This window comes from Pectinophora gossypiella, chromosome 2 (genome assembly GCF_024362695.1).
Source record: "Pectinophora gossypiella chromosome 2, ilPecGoss1.1, whole genome shotgun sequence".
Classification (NCBI taxonomy): Eukaryota; Metazoa; Arthropoda; class Insecta; order Lepidoptera; family Gelechiidae; genus Pectinophora; species Pectinophora gossypiella.
The window spans coordinates 9,148,940-9,168,415 of NC_065405.1; the positions used below are offsets into that span (position 1 = coordinate 9,148,940).

Consider the following 19,476-nt stretch of genomic DNA (forward strand, 5'->3'; position numbering starts at 1 on the left):
GAAGAGTGTTATTGTTGTCTCACTATCATCGACAAAACATATCGTGCTAAATAGCAATGTTGGCAATATCGCCGTTTGAATTTTTCCCACGTAATAATGGGGACACAGGATAGCTTTACTAGAGCCTACTGGCACAGCTATTCCAATGGACCAATCAATAAAATAGGTACTTTCAGAGTTAATATCACTTCTAGTGGATATCGAAAGAGCAGTTAGATCGTTTTATAATATATATAGCTACATTTTATTATATAACTTAAATGATTAGTAAGTAGTTCATGGAATATTCCAATTTTTTAGGTTTTGCTGGGATTCTGTCCTCTAAGCCTCTAACGAAGCTAGTCTGGAAGAGATCGTTTTCTACGATAAGAACGCCTTTACCTACTTTAGTTTTGCTTGAAATGTCCAATACACATATTGTTTATAAAGAATCATAAACAATATGTGTATGTTTTGTATTCCACTACGTGGATTTCTTTACTATATCTGTAGACATTCAGGTGTGAACATGATAATAAAACAACCATGTATTAGTCAAAGTATATTAATTTATAGTAATCAAATACACTTTAACATCTACAATAATTTAATCTCTGTCAACAATTTGCAGTAGTTACGATTATCTCATTCAATTCATATAATACTAATTGATACTAAGTCTGATATTTTTAGACATTTGCATATGCTACAAATGTAAAGCTTATTTATTATTCGATTTCACTATTAAAACACCAATAGGTATTTCGAAACAGATTTCTCAAAAATAAATTATATCTGTATATAAAACAAATAAATAAATTGTCTAGATACAAGCTAGTGATCACCAACACTGTAAATATTACATAGTTACTCCACAGCCACATGAAATTGTTTTGTTTAGTAAAAACATAGAAATAAATAAGCAAACATCAACAAGGGTTATTCCTAAAATTGTATAACTATAATGTACAAATTACTCAACTGGAACTAGCTTGTGGCTACTGATATTTATAAAATTAGTTAGTAAAGGATTTCATTTTCATCTGACCGCAACTATTACAAGTGTCATGTGTATAATTCCTACGTATCTAATGAGAGGTTTATAAATAACCGATTATATTTTTATATAAATTCTAAAAAGTCGTACTTCATTTTATTTTTATAATACTACAATTAAATCTCCTAAAAATGCGCATCTCTATCTAACTTTGTGATCCTGGGTCTAAAGGTTTGTGATAATAATTTCGAGACCGCTGGCAACACCAAAGCTGAAAAAAATGGCAGCACCGAAGCCGAAACATAAATAAGTGCACAGCTTGAGCGGGCGCTTAGATCACGTTTTCGGAGTCCATCTCGCCCTGTTCGACTGTCATGTACATGCCTTCCTCTTCGTAGGTGGAGTCGTGCTTCGCCAGGATACGGAGGAGAGGGCGGAGTTTGATCCACCATTGCTGCTTCGGTATTCTTTGCCTGAAAGTGGAGGTGATTGTTAATATCTCGTGCTTGAGGCTGGTCACACTATGGATGTGTTTTCGTATGCCTCCGAACAATGCCAGCCTTCCAAGTACTATGAAAGTACGCAAACTGGGAGCGAGTTGGTTGTCATAGACTGGTGTTCACACGATTTGAATTAGTACGACAATGCTTGCAAAGTGCGCCCGGCCGAAATAAAATTAGGTTACGTGTACGTGTGATTTGATTTAACTTACGCAAAGTTGGTCTGCGCTTTGAGATCTTCTAGTGGCGTGAACTTGTACTGGCGTTTCACGACGCCGAGCAGGCAGGCACTATCGGGGTTGTTGGCCGGGCCCTTCTGTATGGTTTCCACCAGCCAATGCAGGCACTTGGCCGCCATCTTTGTGCCCATGTTGCGGTCGAACGGCGTTGGGGACCCGCCTTGTTGCATATGTCCTGTGGAAATAAATTTATTTTAACAAATTACAATAGCTCGTCTAACGGGTATAATCCACGGCGTGCAAGTCGAACAATAGCCTTGTCATCCAGGGATGCTACTTGCACGGGTTGCCATTTTTGTTGAATTTATATGCCGCGGATTATACTCATAGGTACAGGCTAAATAAAGCCCATGATGAACAAAGTACCCGCATTTCAGCGGATACGTATCGACGTCGTATCCATCCTGCATTAAGTATTTTTTGTGACTTTATGTACTTCGGATGGCAATTAATACTTAGTCGGACAAATCATTACGTATAGAGTTAATTCATGGGATTTTTCGCTTCACTGTGTATCGCTCTTTAGTCTATACACAAACTCCCTTATAAGCGACTTCGTGCGCATGTAAGTTTCGGCATCATACATAACACAAACCTTCCGTAAAATAATAAACAGTATAATAATAGAATATAGTTCAATTTACCAAGCACGTTCATCCTGGCTGTAAACAGGCCTTTGCCCTCCTCAGAGTACAGACGGTAAATGAAGTCCGTATTATAGTTGTCATTGGCCTTCTCATTGCGCAGGATGAGTCCACGTTGGATGCCTCCGGTCATCTTAGAGGCCATGTGGTATACGTCCTGCTGTAAGTCCTTGATGGAGAACTTTTCTTCGTAGATGTACGCCGCATCGGCGCCGCCAGCCAGTCCTAAGAAAAAAACAAAAAACAAAGTTGTTCTTCTTTCAAATAATTCACCGAAAGCCATCGAAAAAAGTTATTCTTTTTTCAAATAGGACCATTTCACTGAAATAAGTAGGTATTGTTACCTGCCAAAGTAGCCAGGTAACCGCAGTAGCCACCCATAGTTTCAATAACGAACACGCGGCGTTTGGTACCCTGTAAAAGAATTATAGTTTGAGTGATTATTTACATTATATATTACTCTGTACTAGTATACTCTTTTTGGACCCTAGGTTAGGGATAAATGAACTGAGCCACTGGCGCTGAACTCGGGGGTGTCAGCGCCACCACTGGGGCTTGAGAGGTAGCGTACGTTGCGTCGCGTGCGCCTCTCTACAACGAAGGTGGAGTGGGGGCATTTGCCACGAGATGGTGCTATGTGAGTTAAAAGTGATGGTGCAATCGTGGCCATAAGCCGCGGAAGAATGCGAAAGTGTCCCCGCAGCTTGGCATAACGACGGTGATACCTTCACCGGGGGTTCCGACATAACCCTCTCGCTGCCCCCGCGGCGGCAGAAGTTCTGTCACATGTTGGGGATGAGAAACAACAGAGAACAAGCCATTTTTTAACCCCAGACTATAATTTCAGCAAATCATCTAGAAACATCGCCATCCAACCTCTTGCTTCATTGAGCAAGGAGTTTCGTTAATTCGCACGGAAATTATCCAACAGCAAACTTCCTCCTTCTAATTTCTCACTCATTCATTCTTATCATCACTCATTCCCACAGTACATTCACTGACACAGGTAAATTAATTTGCCTACTAGGAGATCCCAATTTATTGTAATTATGTTTATTTGGTTTAAGCAATAAATATTCTTCATTTTCATTCCCTTACATCGGAAACAAGAATAATAAACTTTTTTTAACATAGCGTCACGCCTGTATCCCCGAAGGGGTAGGCAGAGGTGTGTAGTCTAAACACCCACTCCTCGCCAGCTATGTTTACGTCCCTTGGAATAAAGAGCGAGCCTATTGCCATTAATTGAATATAAGTCTCTTCTATCGTGTGGGTTGTGAGGTGGATTACCAACCTCTCCAACCCTGGTGTCACTACTATTGGGCCGCCAAAGACTCCTGACATGACTTAACACACAACACATGATCGACGTCTGTCATGACTGTTATTTAATATCATTTTTTTTTTCTTAAGTCGAGGTACTTCACCTGTGCGGACTGACGGATACGGTCGCAGATCTCGGTGATCTCGTTGAGGGCGGTGTCGGCGCCGAGCGAGAAGTCGGTGCCGGGCACGTTGTTGCTGATGGTTGACGGGATCACCACCAGTGGGATGCAGAACTCCGGGAACTGGGCCCGGGCGTCGTACAGCTCTAGGCCGGCTTGGTAGGCCTGGAACAAGTGTTATTAAGGTAGGTGTTTCTTTGGAATTCGACTTGTAATTGTGGTAAAAGGATTCGTCCGTATGTGTAAGACTTTGTTGATGTAGATTGCGTTTTGTTACAAGAATCTAAAGTGTCGGACGCCTTTGGGTAGATAGGCTTCGTGCTCAAATAATTCCACCATCCCGGAGCAAACCAATGTGGTATATTACCAGTGGGAGTTACATATTTTATAGGCTATATTATAGTTATATCTTTAGCGTTATGGCACGGTGCGCAGAACAGCTGTCAGAATAGTACAATTTCTTGATCTGTCTCTTTCGCACTAGGCAGTACTCTATCTTTCTGTCCTGCTGTAATACGCAAGAACTATAGTAGGTAGTTGTAGTAAAGTATACCGCAATACCTCAAAACCACCAATGATCAGCAGCCCCTGGATGTTAAACTGCTTGATGCGCGCGGCGATCTCCCCCTTCTTGTCTCCAGGCAGGGTACGCTTGGTGCCAAGGAACGCGCCGCCCTGGGCCACCCACCCGGTTACGTCCGACCTGGGAAATAAGGTCATTCGTACATAAAAAGGCACTCCAAAAAAATTTTAACAGTTTCGAATTTTTCAACAAAACACGAGTTGAAATTAATTTGAATTTGGAACATTAATAATAACCACTATAGAATGTAATTTATGTTTTATTCCTAAAACTCGTATTTAATATTTTTCTGATAATGATTCAAAACATAAACTTGCTCTTTTTTAGATGGGAAAACTAACAAAAGTATAGAGCCAAATTAGACCCGCAGAGCTTAATATCCGCATAAGACAGCGGGCGCATTGAAGACGACATGACGTACAAGCCAAGACACCACTTGTTTACCATTCCATCTTGACGATGTTCCCGCTGATGAAGCCTTCCACGCCATCATGGATGCCGAGCACGGTGTCTCCGCGGTAGATGCAGTTGCGCACGAACGAGCGTACAGCCGCGTTCATACCGCATGCGGGCGCGCCCACGTGCATCACCGCTAGTGTCAGGCCTTCCTGCGATTGATTTACAAAAACAAAAATATAGTTTGTGTCTCTTCACTAACAAACAAAACAAAGTCGCTTTTTCTGTCCCTATATCCCTATGTACGCTTAAATCTTCAAAACTACGCAACAGATTTTGATGCGGTTTTTTTTAACAGATAGAGTGATTCAAGAGGAAGGTTTATATGTATAATAACATCCATTAAATAGTGGATAAATACTGTTATTTTTGAGGTTTTTAATGTGATGTAAATAATTTCATTTTTTCCACAGTATTGCACCCGAGCGAAGCCGGGGCAGGTCGCTAGTTATAATATAAAACAAAGACTATATACTTAGTTACACCATTTATAAGTTATAGTTATAACTCTCGGCTTAGTACGATTTACGAAAAGAGAAATTAATGAATGTGGAGGAAGCGAGAGAAGAGTGTCAGGATCGGATTTCATTGCCTCTGCTTACTCGGATGAGAAATTGGTGCGTTTAAGTATTATTATTATTATTATCTAAGTACACTAGCAGCATAAGCTGATGTGTTTACGTAGGTATGTAATATAATTCAAGAACGGCTTAATACATATATTTTTTAATGTTTGGGTTTTTGCTGCTACTACGAGTAAATAAGCATTATCCCGTTGTTCACAGGGTCCGCTAACCTAACCTGAATATTTGACAGGTCCGGTTTTTACAGAAGCGACTACCTGTCTGACCTTCCAACCCGCGAAGGAAAAACCGGCCCAATACAGGTTAGGTCACATAACTCCGAAAATGCATTTCTACTACATCATCATCGAGTAAATAATAAAATACATTTTCTTATACAATGTGTAAGAAACATATATGTATAGATAAATCTATGTATGTGTTGTGTGTGTGGATTGTAAGGAACGTCTTTTTAAAGTTATCTTCAAAACACACTGACTGATCAGTTAGTTCGATGACTTTTGTTCGTCCCTGCTTCGAAAAGATTAGAAGAAAATAAAAAAATAATAATACAGAGGCGGCACGAAATGCGGCAGATAGCCAGTTTTCTGTTGCTGCTGTGCTAAACTGAATTAAAAAAAAAAACATAGAATCCGTTCAGCTGTTTATCTTACGTAGGGCTTTTTGGCGGGAGACGGGAACGGGACAGTTGCTTTCTTCATTGAATAATCTAAATAATTAATACGAAGTGGTGTTTTGTGGTTAATGATCGCATTAAGTTAGTCGGAAGACATTCGCGAGTGTTATTATATTGGAGTATTCAATAAACAAAGTGTATCTGCCTATTTTCGCTTCGTGCCAGGAAGCCGCTTCATAACTCAAAAGTTTATGCGGACTTTTGAGTTAATTCGTTTGGGGTTCGGAGTAGGAGTCTACTCCGAGGGTGGGGGCTTAGGTTTCATCATCATCACCTTTCATCATTTCATTAATCATCAAGAAAAAAAAATACGTCAGACATGGCTGTATGGGCATAGTTCCCTTTGCCTTACCCTCCGGGGAAAACCAAAACAAAAAAAAAAAAAAAAATATCTTACGTAGTAAATCGTGAAAACCGCCGGAGAAATTGAGTCCTTTCTAACATGATGGAATGGGTGAATCACCAGCCAACCCTATCACCATACGACATCATGTCCATTTAGGACCTTGTATGGCTGGAAGTTGCTCTCTGATTACTAACAACCTTGACCAGAGGTGAAAGATAGTAATTAATTAGGTACCTATGAAAAAACGAAACTAATTGACGTCCTTGAACATTGTACGCAGACATCATTATTTCTTCATTATGTCTCATAATAAAGGAATAGTACCAGCAAAAGGTCACGAAAATACAGGGTGTTAGTGACATTGTAACGATAACTTTGAGGGACGGTTCAGACCATGATTCGAGTTGATATCAAGTGGAATTTTCAAATCAAATCAAATACAGGGTGTTAGTGACATCGTAACGAAAAAAAAAATGGAACGCCTATTTTATTGTACTAAAAATGATGGTGGGTGTTTTTCTTGTCGCAAATGTTTAATTAAGATTTTCAATTTTTACTGTGCCGCAATGTAAGTCGAACAACGCGCCACACAGACGCTAAACTTACGCGCGGCTACGTTACGCGTGCGTGATACGATGTTGATATCTAGGTATAAGCCGCGCCATTAAAGAAACGAATCGAAAATGGCGTCACTCATCGTTCTCTCTCACTCGCACGCTATTGCTGTCTTTACTCACACACGGGCGTACCGTATACAAAAAAAAAATGAATCAGTCTGGTTTTGCTCTTCCGCTGCTACGACGCTCACGACGCTGTTTGTTTCCAAATTCCTAACCCAACTTTTAAGTGCCGTGTTGATACGTGGTCATTATGACGACTTCTGGAAAACGAGGCAAGGTTCTTCGAAGTGATGCACGTGATATTGTTTATAACGTCATCAAATACTTCCAAGAAGAAAAAAATTTGGAACGGTATCATCCGTTTCAATACGCAAACGCTCGCGCCGCCATGGCCACGGGTTTATCTGTTAGCACTATTGTGAAAATAAAAAAAGAAGGTATGTAATATATTTTTCGTATTTAACAAGGGTATGTCATTAGTAACCCGCGGCATGATTTTGTACACAAGTATAGACATTAAATAGTTTTTGTGAAGAAATCTATAATTTACGAGAAATAATAAAATAACCTCAATATTACACGATTGATGTTATTTTTTTTTTAAATTCGTCCAGTTAGTGTGGAGCAGGCTAAGATCATACCTAATTCATAAAATAAGACCATGTTGCCTAGATTGAAACGAAAGAATTCCCGCGGCATATTGTGGAACTAAATTTGACTTTTCTTATTTCTTTGCAATAGAGTTCTTTTTCGTGTCTCAAGATGGCCGCCTTTGACGTGCAACGACCTCATCCACGGGACTTCTTTTGTGGCGCGGAGTTCTAGTTTATCGCTAGTTCTTTGTTTTTCTTTTTAAGTTATTTTCGCCTAGCTTTTAGCATGCAAAAGCTCATAGCCCATATAGGCTATCTTCTGTAAAAAACAACTAATGGGAAATATTTTGTGTATATCAGGATCGCGGGTGTATTTCTCAGATTAGCCTAAATATATTGCAGTTATTTGGTACCTTCTGTGTACTTTTACGTACCTCTCCTGAAAATCTGTGTACCTACGTCCATACAATGATATTTTGAATATTAGGTACACCCGCCATCGTGATGTCAGAACCGCGGGTGTACTGTTAACCAATATATGTACCTTAGTACACTGTTTAACTACATTTGGTACCTTTTGTGTACCTCAAGAAACAAGTATTAAACCAATAAAATACGGTATACTTTCTGAGAAATTCCAAAAAAACTTTTTTTTTTGCACTGTGATTGTGCAATCAATACAAAAGTACCTACCTCAATTTTTTTTCTGATTCGATTCCCAGTAAGCCACATTTGTGCCTACATGTTTAATGCGGTGATTCTGGGTTCGAATCCTGGTGTAGCCAAAAAATAGTACACATACAATGTTGAGGCTCTGGGTTCGATTCCCGGTAAGGACATAATAGTAGATGTTTAATGTGGAGGTTCTGGGTTCGAATCCCGGGATGGGCATAGTAGTATATTATTATGTTTAATGTGAAGGTTCTGGGTTCGATTACTGTTTTTTTTAAGTAAAATAGTAACGACGTAAAAGAGAAAAAAAATGTTTTTTTGAAATTTCTCAGAAAGTATACCGTAGTTTATTGGTTTAATACTTGTTTCTTGAGGTACACAAAAGGTACCAAATGTAGTTAAACAGTGTACTAAGGTACATATATTGGTTAACAGTACACCCGCGGTTCTGACATCACGATGGCGGGTGTACCTAATATTCAAAATATCATTGTATGGACGTAGGTACACAGATTTTCAGGAGAGGTACGTAAAAGTACACAGAAGGTACCAAATAACTGCAATATATTTAGGCTGATCTGAGAAATACACCCGCGATCCTGATATACACAATATTTTCATTCCATTTTTGAACTAAATCTTTCTTTTGGAAACGAAAATTAAGTTTTAATCTTATAATAAGATTTATATGTATAATACAAATTATTTCTTTTATAAAAATAAGGAATAAAATATGCTTATAAATAGGTACTTCTTAGATATTCTCGATATGTTACGGCTAATATCCGATGATAACTGCAATGTTCAATGTTTTTATTAATGCTGAGAATTATTTTTGTTTTTTAAGGTCAACTTGCTGAGGAGAAGAAGACAAGAATTCGGACACCCAGCAAAGGGAGACGTGGTCTACATAATACTAGAGTCCCCATTGACAATTTTGATATCTGTGCCATCGGAAATATTGTTAATTCTATTTACGATGTGCGTAAAGAAGTACCCACGTTAAATAAAATATTGGCATCCGCAAAAAAAGACTTAAATTTCAAAGGATCTAAAACAACTTTGAGGCGGATTTTAAAAAATAAACTTGGCTATCGGTTCAAAAAATGCCGTCAAAACAGATCGATTCTTATAGAAAAAGACAATATTAAAGCTTGGCGAGCCCGCTATTTGCGACGCATTAGAGAAAATGATGCATTAGGACCCGATAAAAAACCTGTGATATATATGGATGAAACATGGATTCACGCCCACTATACAGTAAGCAAATGCTGGCAAAGTTCGAGGGATAAGGGTGTTCGAAAAAATGACAGCCCTGGCCAAAGGTGGGTAATAGTTCACGCAGGAAGTGAAAATGGTTTCGTGAGTGGTGCTGGCCTGGTTTTTAAAGCGAAATGTAAAACAGGTGACTACCACGACGAAATGGATGGCCAAAATTTTCTAAAATATTTGAATGAAAAATTAATTCCAAATCTGCCTCCATCATGTATTCTAGTACTAGACAATGCTTCGTATCATTCGATGCAATTGGACAAAGCACCAACAACGGCTACTCGAAAAGATGATGTAAAAAAATTTATGAAGGAACATAATATAACCTACAGAGAGGAATGGACAAAAGCAGAGCTCCTAACAGAGTTAAAGAAACAAATGCCAGAGAAAAAGTATGTAGTGGATGAATTATTAAAATCACACGGACACGAAGTCCTAAGATTGCCCCCATATAACTGTGATTTGAACCCGATTGAGCATATCTGGAATTTGTTAAAACAAAGGGTTGCTGACAAAAATGTGGAACAGCATGAAAACAAAATTGAACAACTAACAAAAGATGCCATCTCATCAATAACAGCTGAAGACTGGAAAAAACAAATCAACCATATTAAAAGAGTAGAAGAAACGTACTGGACACGTGACGTTACGAATGAAACGGAAATAGATGATTTCATTATACGAGTGGGTATGGATAGCAGCGACGATTCATCAAGTGAAACTGATACTTCGGCGGAAGAAAGGGACAGTGAGATGTCTGGGATTGAAGAGATTGATTACGATGACCCCGGTGAAGGGACATCAACGTCTACTAAAACCGGTGAAAGGCCATCAACGTCTCAAAATTAATTTGTCTATTTTGATAAATAAATAATAATGTTTCGCTCAAAGCATTGTTTTATATTTACACCTATGTATTCTACATACTTATGTATCTCTTAACAAGCTTGAAACTAATGGGTTTTCGATCCCGGAATATTAATCTTGCTTAAAAAATATTTTTAATAAAATTGAAAAATATCTATTTTTTCGAAATTTCCCGGGAACTAAACCCTAGTATTGCTGACCCTACCATCTGTCTTTGCAAGTACTAGACGCCATTTTCGATTCGTTTCTTTATTGGCGCGGCTTATAGGAGTTTTCATTCTCTTGTATTTAGATGCTTAGTGGTTCAACGTTTAAAAATGTTGTTTGTTGAAGTAGAACACCTACTGCCACGATTTTTCACGCACGGTACCTACCTACCAGTTATTAAAACGTTCCTAACTTATTAACAATAAAAACCCTACTCTTGCCTTACCTTAATTGTTATTCCTTCGGATGAAGTACCTAGGTAGGTACCCTAGAACATGTCACGTCACGTAGGTATGCAACATCGCGTTTCCTCCGCGGTAGGTAGGTATCACACGCACTCACAAACACAACACCTTGCTCTTTAATAAACATCAACAATCTTCCATACTTTTGCGCAGTAAATGGTCTATGATCTATCATCATAGTCGACACTACTCATTTACAGAATGAAACAAACACTCACAAACACGAAAAAAATATCCTCGAAAAACATCACGCGATTCGGGTCAAGCTTAGTATTCGACTGAGCGGAAGCGCGCGGCGGCGTTAGCGCAAAGCATCAAAGGCGCCGACTAAGGGCGCCGACGACGCACCGGCCGCGACCGAGTCGAGCCGACGACTAGAGAGAGAGAGAGAAGTATGTTTATGGTGCAAGTGACAGAGAAAGAAATAGTATCTGTTCGTATGCCTACTTTATTGGCGAGCGTTGCCCTTGACCCGTGCGCCGGCTATTCACCTGCGCATAGCTGAAGTTGTAGATACGTTATTATTATTATTGATGACATTGATAAAATTTAATAATTAGTAATTTTTATTTGTTTATTTTAAATGTGCGTTCTATGCAGCTTAAAACAATATGGGACTGAAAAAAATCTAATTTTTTTATGAATTTGGCGACAGGAAACTTCACTTGATACCTATCAACTCAAAGAAATACCTAGTATCTGTTCGTAATGCCTACTTTATTGGCGCGCGTTGCCCTTGATCCGTGAGGCTATTCACGTCCGAGTATCCATCAAGACAGATCAAACAAGCCCTAACTCGGAGGTCTTGCGTCCCAGGATCCTTTAATTATGTCTTAGAACCTTCTTGGCCTATGTGGTCCAGTGGTTGAGCGATGGGATGCGGAGGGTCCGGGTTCGTATTCCGGTGGGGACATATCACAAAAATCTGTTTATAAGGCCTTTGGTTGGGACGTTACAGGCTGATCACCTGATTGTCCGAAAGTAAAATGATCCGTGCTTCGGAAGGTACGTTAAGTCGTTGCTCCCGTCTACTAGGTACTTATGTAAGCATGTAGCCGTTACATGAATATTGTACACAGAACAGGATAGGTTTAATTAGTTCTTTACTGATGATTTAACAATGAGATTTAAAACCACGAATAACTTAGTACTTAGTACCTCGGTACCAACATGTAACAAGAAAAATAAGATCACTCCTCTCGGACAATTTTTTTCTTTGAACATGCCGACATTGCCTACGCGGCGGAGTTGCCGAACTATCGATAGGTAGATTATCAATTGTTGAACTTGAAAATTGTCTAAACTATCGAAAGTAGTGATAGTACATTTAGATCGATACTAGCGATAGTACCGATAGGTCTTGCTTTGTAATAATAATGGGTATTGATCTAAAAGATCTATCGATAGGTACCTACTATTGGTTTTTTTTAACTAGGTATCGATAGAATATCGATAGGCAACACTCTGGCGGAGTGTCCGCCCAATTCTAGACGCGATCTCGCTCGATTTTTGTGTAGCGAGGTTTTGCGTAGGTACTTACATACTAAGTTGGTGGATGGTTGACATAGTAGGTAACTAATTACCTAATCTGTGGTGGTTGTGTTAGTTGGTTGTTAGTTATTCTAATGACAACAAAGAATACAATTATTTACTGTTTCAACTGTTTTAGGTAGATAATGGCCCCGATTCCTATGAGTAAATGAATGAATAACCCGGTCGAATCAAAAAGGTATCTCGCTGGTATGCAAACCGTTTGACGTGTGCTGTCAACTTAATTCTGTCGGTTGTTTTAGATTTCTGCTTAAAATTGACGTGTATTCCATAAATTTTATGCCTGTTGATTATCCGTCCATTTAAGAATAAGAATAAAATAAATTTATAAATTTACGATAGACAGAGAAAGAAATAGGATCGGTTCGTAGTGCCTACTTTGTAGGCCGCGCCGCCGCCGGCGTGCGGCGCGGGGCGCGCGGAGCGGGGCGTGCGGAGCGGGGCGCGCGGCTCGGTGCGTGTGGCCGTTGACCCGTTCGAGCAGCTGTTGTCTCCATTACATCGAAAATTTTCGATAATTTGTCATTATTGTTTTTTTTATTGAAATTTGGGTTCTATGCAGCTAAAAACACAATATGGAATTGAAAATAATTAAAAACAAAACTCAAAATTTCATGAATTTTGCGACGGAAAATTCCACTAGATATTAACTCAGAATCATGGTCTGAATCATCCCTCTCAGTATTCGTTACGATGTCACTAACACCCGGTATACTTTATTGCACACAACATACAAAACAAATTAAGATACAGTACAATCTGGCGGCCTTATTGCTAAGCAGCAATTTCTTCCAGGCAACCAGTGGATAGGAAACATTATTACAATTTTCCGTCACAAAAGTATGGAACTGAAAATAATTTAAAATATCTCTATCATTTTCATGAATTTTCGGACAAGGAATACTACATGATATCAACTCGGAATCATGGTCTGAATCATTCTCCTCAGTATTTGTTACGGTGTCACTAGCACCCATACGTACTTCTATGGCTACCTGTACGTACTTTTACGGGTTGTAAGGCAAAAGTATAGAATTAAAAATAATAAAAAGACAACAAAAAACAAGTATTAACTCAGAATTATGGTCCGAATCATCCCCCTTAGAATTCGTTACGATGTCACTAACACTCTGTATTTTGCACATTTCGAATGCCAATGACCTCATTCCAACATTATACTTATAAAGGATGTAGACATAATATAAAAATCATCAATCTTATCTGTTCTTTATTATCTACAATGACATCTTGTAAACAAATGTAGTGTTCAAACAATGAGGGTTTTTGAACTTTATCAGTAAAATATGTGCAACATTCTATTGCAACAACATAAAGGAGATACAACCAAGATATTCATATTTTACTATACCTATAAATAAGGTATATTTTCTGTGGTTTCAAAGTCAATGTTGGTATCAATGTCCTCTTACTGACATCTTTTGTACGGCAGACACAAAAGAAGTCATTTATACGACTCTTATTATTAATAGAGCAGATTTTCTACACTTGCTTCACCTGATTGTCCAAAAGTAAGATAATCCGTGCTTCGGAAGGCACGTTAAGCCGTTGGTCCCGGTGACTACTTACTGATGTAAGTACGTAGTCGTTACTTGAGTCACGTCAGGGGCCTTTGGCGGCTCAATAATAACCCTGACACCAGGGTTGATGAGGTTGGTCATCCACTTCACAACCAACACGATAGAAGATCTAAGAAAGCAATATTGCTATTTGACATATATTGGCATTGCACACTTACTTTTATAAGCGCAAATGTTAAATTGTAATATTGCTTATTATTTTTAGATGAATTGGGTAATTTTCTAGGTCAAAGATAAATTATGATATTAAATTTTGATTACTAAAGAAAGACAGATCTTAAAAGTGACAAAATCGTTTTCTTTTATTTATCTTATTTATGAATTTTAATAAACAAAAATGTAATAATAATAAGTGCGACATTTTGTCTTGTTTTTCTATGACGCCACAGGTTGCCTTTTATCAATCAAATTCCATAGTAATTTCGTGTTTTGACGTTTAATAAAAAGTAACTGATTTGTTTAGTTGTAAACTAGCCTATTGTTTCAATGTGGCCTTTTTGACCCCCTGGTTACTAGATCTGCCGTAAACATTTTTCCATGGGTTTCTATTAACGCCGAGGAGGCCTGTGCCCAGCAGTGGGACGTATATAGGCTATTTATGTTATGTTATGTTCTATTAACAGACATTTGATTACTCAAAAATAGGTATACATATAATTGTAAATAACGTGAAATGATTCCCATAAAATTGTTTCAAATTACTTCTTAGAATAGATCATTGTTAAGTATTATGTATTTTTTAACATTAATGTACATCATGAAATAGTGAGGAGATAGTGTATAAAGACAGCACTCAAAAATAATGCAGCACAAACCAAGATAGTATACAGAAAAATAAACTTACAGCGGGTTTCCCGGACTCATTGAAGGCTTCTTTGGGCGGCTTCAGGCGCGTCAACATCTTGTAAGTGTCCAAGTTGCGTGCGAAACTGCGCCCGCGCAGTTGCACCGCTAAATCCCAGTTCTTGTCAGCCATGGCCTATAATAATAATTTACATAACATAACACATACTACACTGCACACACAGGAAATAGAAAGTAACAGAAACAATAGACATATAGAGTGCAATAGGAGGCCTTATTGCTAAGTAGCAATCTCTTTCGGGCAACCACAACCGTAACCTTTCGTTCCATCCGCTGCACACTGGGTAATCTGGAAATGGCTACTTCACGACGTCGGTGGATGAATAATATGCTAGACCATTACCTTTTACCCGTAACTTATTGTAAATATTACTTTTATTGGCAATAAATTTGTCTTTATGTCTTTATTCTTTACTCGCCTGAGCAACGGCCTTAGTCCGGCGTACGCACTCCATGAGCGGCAGACGCACCGCCTGGTTGCCGTCCAGAGTCACGACACATGGCTCCGTCTCCGGCGTCGCCTCCATCAACGCCATCACCGCTTCCGCACCCATACGACATCCCTGGACAAATAAAAAGATACGTGAATCGCCAGTCATTTCAGAGACTTGCTAAAACTAGGTTCAACCAAGATTACGGTATAGCAGCGATCTCAATTTCTATATTGAAAAAATAAATGAAATACGAATGAAAAAAGCATTTGAATAGAAGACCATTAACAGGGATTAACGGGAATTTTCTAATAGATTCTCACTTTAAAGGCAAATAAGGAAGTACCTAACTTTGAATGAAGAGAGAAGCAACCTTATTGAATACAGTAGACGTAGAATGAAGCCCGCATATCGCGCACGATGTGATAAACGAGCCACCTATTACCCAATTTCATTGGCTCATTTATCGCGTTCCGCGCGATACGCGGGCAACATACGGGATTGGTTCATTATGGAATCTTACCAGAATCCTGTCGAAAGCCGAGGGCGATCCTCCACGCTGCACGTGGCCGAGCACAGTGATGCGCGTGTCCTGCTGCAGGTTGTCCACTACCACCTTCTTCACCAACTCGGCGGTGATGGGCTTACCCTCCCGGTCGATGGCGCCCTCCGCCACGATTATAATGTTCAAACGCTGCCCCGACTTCCTCTCCTATACCCCAAACATACATACGTCACTATCCAATCATAAATTACCATTACAGTAAACAATTTCTGATGTCAATGCATTTGTTTTTTTTTTAATCTGTACTCATCAATTATTCAAGGCGTCCATGAATATGAAGATTAAGATAACGCTGCTCATGCAGGATAAGATTGTTTTACTTGTACTACTACGATTATAAGCACCTGTATCAATTATATGACATGCAAGGAGATATCACGATAGGAGATTACATGAGGATAAATGAAAACTTGAAATGAAAAATAATAAAGCATACTACAATATTGACCGAAAACACACAATCAAAGCAGAAGCAAATACAAAGTAGATCCGGCCAGGCGGTCAACAGCTGTGCAACTGAAATATATGGTTAATTGATTGGTCAATTTGAATTCATTAAATATGATTTCATACATGAATTGTTGCGCTTGTTGTCAAGAAACTTAAAACTAAATAATTAAATACCAAATTGTTGCAGCGTAAATACAGCGTTATTAATAAGAACCAAAGATTGTGTGTTATGATTATACAGTGCCGCTCAATTAAGCTTGCGTACCTGCTGCAATCGTTTGCAAAGCTTTTCAACCCAATTATTGGGAACAGGGTCCTCGGGAATGAATACCGCATCTGCTTCGCTCGCCAGAGCGGCCACTAATGCCAGATAACTGCAACAAGCAGCACCCAGGCATAATGGGTAAGGTCATGCATGGAAACCCTCCAGAGTGCAAGGACAATACAATTTATAGACAATTTTGAAGTATCGTCATTGTCAAATGACGCCACGCCAATGGAATCTGCCAATTCAAAGGATGAAATGGTAAATAAAGTATTAATAGAGTAAGTGATCCTGCTCCCACATACATTAGGTAATACAGTTTGAGATCCTTGCCTCTGCTATTTTCGCACACAACTTCTGTTCCCAATTGAGAGGCGCTGGGTCTTCGCAAATAAAGCTATAAGTTGCATCCGTACACAGGGCGGTGTATACTGCAAGAAAACTAAAAGGGGGAAACTGGATTACAGAAAATGCACAAAGTGTCAAGTATGATAATGTTTACACACTGGGAAAAGAAAATGAGAGGGCAAAGATAGATCAGTGTTGAGGCTTGCCTGTTCTAACTTATTACAAAGTTTATTTTGCCAGTCCACGTTGGGCGGCGCCTCAGGAATAAACACGTAATCCGCTTCGGACGCTAAGGCCGTGACCAGAGCAAGATATCTAGATTAACAAACTTCCATTAACATTTCATACACTGAACATGAATTGGCATCCATTTGCTTATAAAGTTATTGTACATTTCTTCAAAAACTATGATTCTTATATTTCCTGTAAGAAATGAAAATAAGTTAGTGTAGGTCAAAGAGGTTGGTAGAAGAATACTTCTCTTTGACTTACCCACAGTGTCTGCCCATGACCTCCATAATGAATGTTCTTTGGTGAGAGTAGGCAGTGCTGACAATGGCATCAATAGCCTCAATGATGCGATGTAACGCAGAATCAGTGCCAATTGTCATGTCTGTGCCACAGAAGTCATTGTCAATAGATCCCACCTAAAAAAAGTTTTTTGTAAACTAATGCAAAGGACATCTGCTGTTTTTATTGAAGTTTCTTCATCTATTTACTCACCAGTTACAATGGTTATAAATTGCTTGGAAGCTTTACAAAATAACTAGTCTTTCAAATCATTTCTATTTTTTTAGGGACTCAGTAAGTACTTCTAATTTTCTTAAGTAAGGAACTTACAAAACTGAAACTGGTAGAAAAAGAACAGTAATCTATTAAATTTGTATTATTTACCATTCCAGCTATATGTAAATACTTGTATTTCTCCCTCTGGTCTTTGGTAATCTTGTTGTTTTCCAACAACTCATCAAGGAGGCTGGACCATTCTTGGCGGAAGAGGTTCGCACCAGTCAATGAACCGTCACCACCGATTACTACCAAGTTGGTGATACCACGGGTCACCAGGTTATAGGCTGCCTTCAAACGTCCCTCTTTCTTGCTGTAAAGTGACATAAATTATACATAATAAATTCACCCCCTGACTGCCTGATTAGGCACAACCTTAAGATATCAGCATTTACTATTATTCACTGTGGTATACATGTTTTAAAATACCTAGTTGAAGTATATAGTCACTGCTATTCATGTAGACAGCCAGGCCCCAGAGGCCCCTTAGTCAATAATCAATAAATATTATAATTAACTAAAAAAATATATCACACATTCTATTGTTTGAATAAAGTTGAAAATACATGTTTGTTTTAGTTTCTAGGCAATTCAAGACTTCAAGTACCTAGAGCTTTAATTAAATCTAAGACCCCAATATTGAATTAGTCATTTTGATGCAATCTTTATTTGCATTGTGAAATGTTGGTAACAGTTGAATTTTATTATTATTTTATCATGACAATACATTAAGTGTGAGTAAGATTCTGCGAAACATTTAAGTAGGTAGTAAGTGTTATTTTAAAAAATTATAAATAAACAAACAATGAACATACATGAAGTCCATACAGCGCGCTGATCCAATAATAGTGCCTCCCTTGTGAATAATGGAGCTGACAGAGGACCAGTTAGCCTCTTCTATGTTATCACCTCCATCTACCATACCCTGGTATCCTTCGCGAATGAAGTATACTTTGCATCCAAGGTATATGCCCATACGCACTACAGATCGTACGGCGGCATTCATTCCCTGCGAGTCACCACCGCTGGTAAAAACAGCAAGGCCTTTACCCTTGTGGGAACCCCGCTCGATGAACTTCTGTGACGATCCGTCCATCGTTAAGGGTTAAAAAGAGATTCCGGTCACCTAGAAGGTTGTAATTAACAAAGTTATAACTGGCACACCCAAAATTAACACAAGAACCACTTTTGTAGCGATTTTTAACAATTTATAGATAATTCTGAAATGCTTTTAAGAATTAAACACCATTTATCTACGCACCGAAATTATTTATTATATCTTCAGGAATTTGAATCCGAACTTTACCAAGGTGACCTTTGAAGTGACATTTTGTGTGGTAGCGATGGGCGTTATTAACGATAACTGGTTATATATGCAGTTACGAGCTCGAACAGTGATCACTCGTTTTCCACTACAACAAAAACTAGTGATATTCATAACGCCATTTAAACGATCGAAATAGGCATCAGTCTTCAATAACTCTTTTAATCACAACGCCATAAAGTTAAATCGAATTCACTCTTATGTTTAAGGCATAGCGTCGATGTTTGGCTACTTTCACTACTCACGCAAAATCACTGGTTTTACAATATTCGTAATGACAAGATGAAAACGACGTTTTAACTGCTACCTAACCAAACGATTTTACGTTACAATTATCACGTTTGCTTCAGAACGTTGTGAAAATAACTA

The 19,476-nt window shown here is 38.6% G+C and overlaps 2 protein-coding genes across 4 annotated transcripts; one reads left to right on the plus strand and one right to left on the minus strand.

Annotated features, from left to right (window-relative positions):
* Nucleotides 1–530: 530 nt before the first annotated feature.
* On the minus strand, nucleotides 531–19,211 carry LOC126377600 (ATP-dependent 6-phosphofructokinase). 3 transcript variants are annotated; one of them, XM_050025433.1, is made up of 15 exons: nucleotides 19,045–19,211; nucleotides 18,599–18,909; nucleotides 17,892–18,096; nucleotides 17,490–17,644; nucleotides 17,204–17,312; nucleotides 15,893–16,081; nucleotides 15,358–15,501; nucleotides 14,919–15,053; nucleotides 4,832–4,995; nucleotides 4,366–4,507; nucleotides 3,787–3,969; nucleotides 2,704–2,773; nucleotides 2,360–2,584; nucleotides 1,689–1,890; nucleotides 531–1,449 (listed from the first exon to the last, which is right to left on the minus strand). In XM_050025433.1, exons 2-15 carry the CDS (start codon nucleotides 18,877–18,879, stop codon nucleotides 1,308–1,310), a joined length of 2,346 nt encoding a protein of 781 aa, XP_049881390.1. In that variant the 5' UTR covers nucleotides 18,880–18,909; nucleotides 19,045–19,211; the 3' UTR covers nucleotides 531–1,307. The 3 variants fall into 3 exon arrangements, with proteins under 3 accessions (XP_049881390.1, XP_049881388.1, XP_049881379.1); XM_050025431.1 differs by lacking the exon at nucleotides 17,204–17,312 and adding an exon at nucleotides 16,983–17,091 and having other exon boundaries at nucleotides 19,045–19,210; XM_050025422.1 differs by lacking the exon at nucleotides 17,204–17,312 and adding an exon at nucleotides 16,650–16,758 and having other exon boundaries at nucleotides 19,045–19,208.
* Nucleotides 7,104–10,496, plus strand: LOC126377772 (uncharacterized). The gene is made up of 2 exons (XM_050025595.1): nucleotides 7,104–7,506; nucleotides 9,182–10,496. The coding sequence occupies exons 1-2, from the start codon at nucleotides 7,320–7,322 to the stop codon at nucleotides 10,453–10,455; spliced, it is 1,461 nt and encodes a 486-aa protein (XP_049881552.1). The 5' UTR covers nucleotides 7,104–7,319; the 3' UTR covers nucleotides 10,456–10,496.
* Nucleotides 19,212–19,476: the final 265 nt, after the last annotated feature.